The 9,628-nt window shown below is 36.4% G+C and overlaps 1 protein-coding gene across 4 annotated transcripts in view; it reads right to left on the bottom strand.

The window, feature by feature from the left end:
• Window positions 1-12: 12 nt before the first annotated feature.
• Echdc1 (ethylmalonyl-CoA decarboxylase 1) overlaps window positions 13-9,628 on the bottom strand; it is a 32,982-nt gene continuing 23,366 nt past the window's right edge. For all 4 annotated transcript variants that reach the window (XM_029482310.2, XM_021174149.3, XM_021174151.2 and 1 more), the window contains one exon: window positions 13-1,085. In XM_029482310.2, the coding sequence (XP_029338170.1) occupies window positions 677-1,085 (409 nt within the window). In that variant the 3' untranslated portion in view covers window positions 13-676. The remainder of the gene's footprint in view (window positions 1,086-9,628) is intronic.

Here is a 9,628-nt window from a genome sequence, read left to right as displayed (position 1 = left end):
TCGGTCGTGAGATTTAAATTTCTCAAGCAGCTAATTCCATTTATTTTACATTTACTTTACCAGTCTCCATCAGTGGTATTTCTGTCTGGGCTACAAGCATAGTGTTATAGAACCAATAAGCCCACTTTATTCTTTAAATGAAGAACCATTTCACATCAGTATCCTATGTATACAGAACACACACACGAAAATAACTAATATTTCTTACATGCCTCTAATCTCTCCCTGCCTTTTGCTTCATAGGAAGGATATATTAAGTTATTTTAAATTTTGTTTAACTTTGCTTTTGTAAATTATTTCGACTTAAGAAAGACCAAAACAGCCAGAAACAGCAGCATTAACAAGTATTTGGGAGGCGATGGCAGGAGTGTCAGGAATTCAAGACTACCCTTGGCGCTACATAGCAAGTTTAAGACCCTCTCTTAAAAGTTAAATTAATAAGTATGTTACAAAACATAAGCCCGGGCTAAGAATTACTACAGGAATGTAGAAATTGGTAGATGTGTTACACGTTAAGGAAGACAACAGAGCACTGAATTACAATATGGAGAAGGCCCCCAAGCCAACTATGCAGATTAGCAGTCCCCTTTGAATGACTTCAGCAGCTCATTTCTAATCATCTCACCTCCATGTATGTTCCCCTGTAGCTTCACCTGTACTACACTCATTCTAAACGCTATTTAGTATGCTTTCCTTTCTTAGCAATAGCCTCTAAATTTGCAGGTCCACCCCACAGTGTTTCCAAAACGTCTCGTTCATTCTGTAACGCCTCCTCTATATACAGTTCTCGGGCAGAACAGACAGATTTTTTTAAACCCCTAATGACTTGTGGAGGCCCACTGACAAATTTCTCCAGCCACTCTTGTGCCTGTTCTAGAGGCGTAGTTTCATCTGAGGGCTGTAAGACCTCATCAGTCAAGCCTATATTTAAAGCTTCCTTGGAATCCAGTTTGAGAGTCCCGCTTAACACTTTGAGAGCTTGTCTGCTGCCAATGATTTCAACCAGACGGCTGGCACCACCCCAGCTTGGAACTATACCCATCTCCTTGTGGACAAATCTGATCACACTTTCCTCAGTCATCAACCTGTAAAAACAAGAATAAGAACTGTAACTATACACATATACAAGAACCATGGTCTCACAGGAAGTCGCTGATCTTTTTAGGCAGACATAAAATTGTTGGAAAATGTCCCCAGCTAGAATTTAACTTACCATGTACTATTCAATAAACTCTTGCTTTTAAAAGTAACATTTTTGTTTCAACTTTTCCAATCTTTGATAAGAACTCAGCCTCACATTTTAGGAACTTTATGTTAACCAATTCTCAAAGTAACTGTGATATAAATACTCTCATTTCTATGGTTGAAAAAACATGCAATGGAAGCCAAATAGCTCATCCTAAGTCATAGAGTTTTAGTTAACACCAGGATTTGACCTCCAGATAGTTAGATGGCTTCAGTGTCTGGATGCTTATTGCACAAATCAAAGCTAGACCAAAGCAGAAGCAGGAGCGACAGTAAGGAAGATGGCAGTAGCTTCAATTGGACTGACAGCAGTAAGTTCCTATAGGAGTTATACCCCAACTAGTGTTTTAATGGATAGGGCAATTCATAAAGAGAATAACCGGTGGATGTAGAAAGAAGCCTCACAGCCGGGCGTGGTGGTGCACGCCTTTAATCCCAGCACTCAGGAGGCAGAGGCGGGTGGATTTCTGAGTTCGAGGCCAGCCTGGTCTACAAAGTGAGTTCCAGGGCAGCCAGGTCTACACAGAGAAACCCTGTCTCGAAAAACCAAAAAAAGAAAGAAGCTTCACATGTAGTTACTTGTGTACCGAGGGTCCTGTAAAGTCCTAAAGTGTACAGTGTCTCTAGGAAGAGTTACCCGTGCCATGTTTTTGTTGTACGCAGTAATGGGAGGCTTTTTTTTTTTTTAATGTGAGAACCTAATCTAGACTAAATGTCAAGCTGAAATTTTAATATTTTCCTAAGAATAGTCATTTTTGAAATCTACTCAAGTAAAAAAGAGCTGAAGTGGTCTGCCTTTCCAACACATTGTACATTCAACTGTGGATGACTTAGTTCTCATATACCAAGTGACTTACACTTCAGCCTGACCTTGAATCGTGAACCATTACAGTGTCCTGCAAAAGCCTGCTAACCCACTGGGAACCTTTGTCCTCAGAAGATGTGTATCCACCAGGAATGTGTCACAATGATGAGCAATTGCTTCTACAGTCAAGTATATGGAAACGGTGTCAACAGATAGTTTTAAATGGGTATCAAGCAGAATAATCTTCGTCAAAAGGACCTGAATCTAATCCCATATGAGAATCTGCCAAAAAATTGGGAAGGAATTAAATTTGCAGAAGATAGTATCTAATAGTTGTGGAATTAGAAATATTTGCTACTCTTAAGTAGCATAATTACTTAAATGTGCCAGTTTTTAAACCAAATTCTGGAAATGACATGTGTTATCCTAACTAATGACAACTGAGAAAATGACGATGTAAACAGTAAACTTATTTATAAATGAACATAAAAATTAGGCATTGGATGTTGGTACAATATAGATATAACACTGCATGAATCCATTGCTTCTAAGAAATCTAGGCAACCATCCTTATGTATGTTTTGTTTCTCCATTTTACAAGGTCACTTTTGTCAGTTTTTAAAGATTGACCACGTTTTTCCTAAGTGTGTCAACACAATGCCATGGCATATGTATGGAGGTCAGTTGCCTCTCTCTTTTCAACATACGAATCTTGCACATAGGACTTGGTTGGGTTGTCAGGCTTGGAGGGACGTGCATTCAATCACTGAGCCAAACTCACTGCCCCAAGTTTGCCCTTTTTGAATCCTATTTTACAACTAGCAGATCCTCAAGAAATTCTTGTAAAAGCATGTACAATAATCTGACATATGTTCTTTATAAATTACATAGCTAGTATGCTTGTGTTGATGTACCCTTTAGTATGCATTAAACATAATTTTGAAAATCCACTGGCGATAACAAAAGGCGTTTCAACAGTGACAGATACATCACACTCAGCAGAAAAATCTTTTACAAGATTCTTTATTAAGTCTCACAAAATTAAACTTTAAAATTTCAAGTCTTGGAAAATATAATTCAAGAGGAAATCATTGAACCAATAAGATAAACCTCAAAATAGAAACTGCTTCATCATCTCCCAGGATTATGCAGTAATTCTAGAGTTCACATGCAGTTACCTAGTATTAACTGAAATTCTTATTGCTAGGGAGAGTCTATGTGTCCATAAAGAAGACTTAGCCCTTATAAAGTCATAATATTCTATTTATAAAACTATTGAATTACCTTTGATATAAAATTTCTATGTGCCACTGACATATGGTAAGGAAGAGATGAAATTCATCAGATGTTAGTATGTTAGTATGTTTCTTACAGCTATTTGAATGGACCAGTTACAGGAAAGCCTACCCACACTGGGCAAACTGTTACTTTGTGTGCGCACACAAGCCACAACACACCATACAGGTCTCAAGACAATGTGAGACCTTTTGCCATGTGAGACCCAGAGATTGAACCTGGGTGCGTTTACCTCCTGAGCCATCTTTGTGGCCTGATTTGTACTTTTGTCAGGGATGCTGATTAAATGCTGACCTAAGGAAAGGCTACTCTGTGTGCTGCTACTACTTTCTGAAGAGTAAATCCCAAGTTTCAGGGTTAGTAAACATATCCAAGAACATTTTTAAATGAATGTAACAAACTACTCAGCAGAACGTGTTTTATAAAATGTATACAAGAAAACCAGTATTTAAAGTGTTCACTGATGAAAGGCATTATGGCCTGTGATAAAAGGTGGGATATGCACTGAACTAGAAGACTGCAGAGCTTTCCTGTGCAGTTCATGGAGCCACAGCCAGACCCTGGGGCTGGACCTCCTAACACAGTCTCTCTGGCTGCACACTGCACCCCATAAAGTGCAGCCAAGAAACAGGACACTTAGGGAAGAAGAATATCACTGTTTAGACCCTAAGAAGTTACTTGCCCTCTCTTGGCCTGAGTTTGCTTGTCTATAAAGCAGTTCTCGTGCCATAGAACATTAGTTATCAAATGTGTTCCTATGTAATGAGTATTCAGAATATGTACTTTCCAATTCTTTATAAATAATATCAGAGGAACTATGTTTTATTTTAAAAATCTATAAGACTGTGCTATAATAGCCTCACACATAATAAGCTTTGTGTATTAACTTTTGTTATAATTTAGTTGACCCCTTAAACAGATTAGCATAGAAACACTTTGTCTGTAGTCATCCTAAATTGTTCTTTGTCATATTATATAATCTTTAATTCATTTAAAATTAGAACAACTATCTTTACACTGTGAAACCCAGTATGGTAGTGGGCCATCTTTCAACAATGATTACATTAATGGAGACCATTAGACATATGTTTTTGTCTTTCCAAATAATAAAAAATAACATTTTGTTTATCTAGACATGGAATTGAAGTAGAAGATTCAAACTGATTATGAAAGAAAGAAAAAGCCAGACATTTATGCCTTTAAGGTTTCTTCAAGGAAACTAGGAAATATAGGTAACAACATACATATTAAATGGTATTATGAAGGTTAAGTGGAACAGGACAATACATAACTAGTATATTTGCTTGAAGTAAAATTTGTTAAAAACTAGTATTAACTTGCTAATATTCATTTATCTGGGGTTATTTCCCTAGCCCTCAGCGTTTCTGTTTTGTTTTGTTTTGTTTTAAGGCTTTCTCTTAGAAAGATTCACATGAAATGTCTGATTCAGGAATATGTTTCTGGCAGTTGCATACACTGTATTACCAGCTGGTGACTGAGGAGGTGGGGGAAGAGCTATTATTTATACTAAGTTATTTCCGTCTTCCTGGAAAGAGAATAGGTGCCTGAGTGAAAATGTCAGCTGCATGAATTCTAAAGTTATCAAGGCTAAAAAAGTTAAGTGTGTTAAAATGAGTCAAAATACATATTTGAAATAGTACCTTACCTTTTTAGTCCAGCATTATGAAAGGTTTTTTGTGTTTTCAGATAGTCATGTAAATCACTGGATCACAGAGATAACTGATAAGGCACTGGGAAAAACATCGACTAGCATGACTTGTACTGAGGTCCCTGTCCTTGTTACTGGAGCTAGTAGTGAAGCACACTCAGCCAGCAGTCCGTTCTGGAGCGCACACTTGTAACACTGTAGCTGCTCTTGGGATGTGGAATTAATAGGGCTCAGAAATCCAGGGTGATGATTTTCAAAATTCTAGGGTAAGAACCATATTTTTCTTCACTTAAACAAAAATTGTTCTATTATCTCCCATTTTTCTACAGAAGGTAACACACCTAGCATCAGATCCTATATATAACTTCCCTAAACATATATACCAAAAGGAAGGTTGATCAAATGAAATACAGCTAAAAATTAAGACCAGTAATAAAATATATCAACTTTAATTGTATACTGAAATAAGATTCCCAGTATCATTAATCTATAGCAATTATTAAGTAAAGTAGAAATTTCATTGAGTATAAGTCCATGTGATACCATGACGGAGGCTCTCTGATAATCTAGATAAATACTAATGATTAATGGGCAGGTGTCAGCACTGCACAGTTCAAAGGGATACCTCACCTCTAAGCAGACGAAGTCGAATGGCATGAGCTTTCACCAGGCCACTCACAAGAGCATGCAATCTGAATCAGAAAGGATTTACTCCCATACCTTTATATTTAATATTTTTAGATTGTATTTTGACTACAAGTAATTTGTAACAAAAGATGCAAAATTCTGATGTGGGTAATAATTAGCTGTGGGTAAATTCTTTAGCAAATAACAAATACATACTACTAGAGAAAATTTAGAAACTAAAGACATGAATATTTTGTAGATGGCTATATCTGGCTTATAGATAAGCCAGAAAATGTTGAACTAACTATGCCATCATTTCCATAAAAGTGACCATCCTTTCACTGGAAAACTTTTAAAAACCTATCAGGTATGTTTCTTCATGTATCTGATAACAAAGATATAATCATGTATATCATAACAAATATTCAGTAAGATCCATAATATGCTAAACTCCAGAATGACACAGTATGTCAATGATTAAGTCTCTGATGGTCTTCTCTGATATTTTTTTTCTTTCATTCTAAATCCTAAGTATTCCAAATTATGAAGAGGCAAATTAATATGAAAGATTATACAAAGATCTAGTAAACACTTGAAGAAGAACACCAGATATAACATCAAAAGATCTTTGTTTTTATCAATGAGCCTCTAAAGTCTTAACTTGTGGTCCTATGGAAGAGCATTAAGTGTATTAGTACCTGTTTGCATATAGCTTAAAACTCTTTAAATGTTTTATTTTTATATAATTACATATTTGATTTATATACTCTCTAAATACTTCTATCTCTGGATAAAATAAGGGAAACATCTAATCAAGTTAAAAACAAAGCTTTTCCTATTTAATTTAATTTCACATCACTCAAAGCCATGTGACTATTTCCTCAACGAACAAAACAGAGGCCCGTAATGCAGTCTGAAGTCAGAACAGCAGAGGGTGCTAGAGCATGAAATGACCTCTCTTTTTTTTTTTTTTTCCATTGCATCTATGAATCCATTCCCTTATACTGGTTTTCAAAGAGGTTGAGATCTTGATAAATTGTCTCCTACATCAAAACAACCTTAAAGTTTCTGAATTAAAAACAAAAAAAAAAACCTGTTAACTGAAACAAGTCCTTAATTATCAAATGAAAAACAAAAATTTTCTTATTCATGAGTTTGCTTATGTCTATCATCCTATGTGAGTAAGTGCATTTTAATGCTGTGTGGAAATGAGAGGTTGTTACAAAAATGGTTAAGTGGGGGCTCCAGCGGTGTTGCCAGGTGCCCACTGTTGACTGAATCATGGGTTCCTAGGTTCTGATTTTGTAACAAATGAAACAGTACATTTGTGTTATTAGACTGCTTTATCAAAACTTCATTTCTAAACTAGTAAATAACATTCAACAAAATAAATCTAATGCTAAAGGAATTCCTTGTTAGGGAAGCTTTCATCTTCATTTACGACTTTTAAAAAAATATGTGACAAAAATCCATAGAGTGACTATGTGTAGTCTATGATAGTTACTCTCCTCATTGACATGTCAAAATTCTAACAAGAAACGAAGGAAGGGAGGGAGGGAGGAAGGAGGGAGGGGGAAGAAGGAGGGAGGGAAGGGTTTATTCAGGCTCAGTTTTTGAGGGCACACTTTGTCCTGACAAGGAAGGTGTAACATTGGAAATGGGAGGGCTGCTCGGAAACAGAAAGCTGTAAGTCCTAGTGTTCTGCACACATTCCCTTTTTTATACTGACCAGAACCCCAGGTCATGAAATGGTGCCACCCACAGAGAGAATCTGCTCACCTCCATTAATCTAATGTATGTATGTCCAATGATTCTGTCTGGTTGGCAATCAATGTAAACCAACATACTGAAACCAAATATTCATTCTAATGGAAATACAAACAATTGGCTGCTAATTCATTTTCATTATATATATGCAGATGTATCTATACACACACACACACACACACACACACACATATATACACACACACATATATACACACATTTAAATGATTGACTAAAGCAAAAATGTAGCAATGTGACATTACACTGCATAGAAGCAAAATAAAGATAATATCTAAAGGTCAAGACAAGAAATAAACATAAAGTGTAATATCCCAATATCTTAACTTCAATCAGTTTAGGATTTTGCAGAGGGACGTGACCACTTTAAGATATATGCTGTTAATTCAAAACTAGAAGAAATCCGTCTCTTCCTCCCTCCCCTGTCAGTGTGTGTGTGTTTATGTAGTCAATAGAAGTAAATGGAATTACATAATCTACAATGAGGCAAGAAAAGAACAGTAAGAAAGAACAGACAGAATCAAGTCATTAGAAAAAAAATATTAAGATGATAGATTGTTAGGGCAGGAGAGATAGCTTAGTGATTAAGGGCAGTTTCTGCTTTTGAAGAGAACCCAGGCTCAGGTCCCAGCATTGACTCTCAGTGTCTCACAATGCCAGTAACTCCAGTGCCAGGGATCCAACACTAAATTTATCCTGCCCTTTTGAGAGCACCATGTGGTACACATATACACATATAGCCAAAACACGCATACAAATAAAAATAATTTTTTAAGAAGATGGTAGACTAAAATAAAATCAATAGCAACAATGAGTATAAGACAGTCAAATCTACCAATTAAAAGACAGAGGTTGCAATATTGATAAAAAAGATTACACCCTAACTAACCTGGCCTGGTATGGAGATCACTAATCCTAGTTTCCTGAAAACCAGAGGCAGAAGTTGGATCAACAACTTCTTAAAATTTTCCCCAATGATTTAGTGAGATCCCATCTCAAAATTAAAGCAACAAAATGTCAGGGGATGTAGCTCTGTGGTACCATCAAAAAAGGAAAGAAGTAGGATCCTAATTCACGTGATCTACTAGAATCTATGCTCAAGTTATATAGCAAGTATATATAAATGGACAGGTTAAATGCAAAAGGGTGAGGGCGGCTACTTCTGTAGCAACCAAAATAGATTCTTGATCGGATCCCATATCAAAAATAAGGATATTAAAATGGTAACAGAAAAACCCTGAATGACATATACAGATTAGTTAGAAGCACTGCTTCTCTTTGACTTTCTTGATTTGTAATTGTATCCTGGCTGGTAACTAGTACTCGAGGAGACTGAGTAAAAGTTTTTGGACATTTGTAAATATTTTAAAATGAAAACCTAAACATACTTTAAAAGTTAAAGTTTTTGCTCTTTGAAAAAGCAAGTGTGGAGAGGTAAAAGCCTATAAGTGAGTCATTTGGGAGGCTGAGGTGGAAGGAATTCCGGTTCAGATTCACTTGCCTACACAGAAAGGTCTATCATACCATCCAGCACTTATGCGCCTGTCAATAATGCTACAGCACGGGTAATATATGTATCTCTACTGTATGATGACTTAGATCTCAAAGGGTCTATCCACTGGACCTATCCATATAACTGGATGGTATGGTAGATCTTTCTGTGTAGGCAAATGCATTTGAACTAGAATCCCTTCCCAAATGACTCAATTATAGGCTTTTACCTCTCCACAAGTGGTTATATGGGTATATGCAGTTGTCAAAATTCCTTTATAATGCACAATTAAAATGGATGAATTTGATTACATGTAATTTAGATCTCAATATAAGATTATTTTAAAACAAAGCCTTTGTAACTCCAATCAGCACAACCTACATTCAGAATGATGTCCAGAATGCTATTTACCAAAGCAGAAGGGACATGTCCTTAGCTTTAGAAATCGGGTCAGCCAGGCGTGGTGGCGCACGCCTTTAATCCCAGCACTTGGGAGGCAGAGGCAGGCGGATTTCTGAGTTCGAGGCCAGCCTGGTCTACAGAGTGAGTTCCAGGACAGCCAGGGCTATACAGAGAAACCCTGTCTCGAAAAACCAAAAAAAAAAAAAAAAAAAAAAGAAATCATGTCAAAAATTGACTGAAACTTGTCTCTTAGTATATGTGCCACCATTTTAAAAGATAAAGTCTACACAATGTGTAGAAAACAGGA

This window comes from Mus caroli, unplaced genomic scaffold, assembly GCF_978045245.1.
Source record: "Mus caroli unplaced genomic scaffold, Mus_caroli_1 scaffold_9, whole genome shotgun sequence".
Classification (NCBI taxonomy): Eukaryota; Metazoa; Chordata; class Mammalia; order Rodentia; family Muridae; genus Mus; species Mus caroli.
Note: the sequence above shows the minus strand (reverse complement) of the source record. Positions and strands in the feature narration are given on the sequence as shown.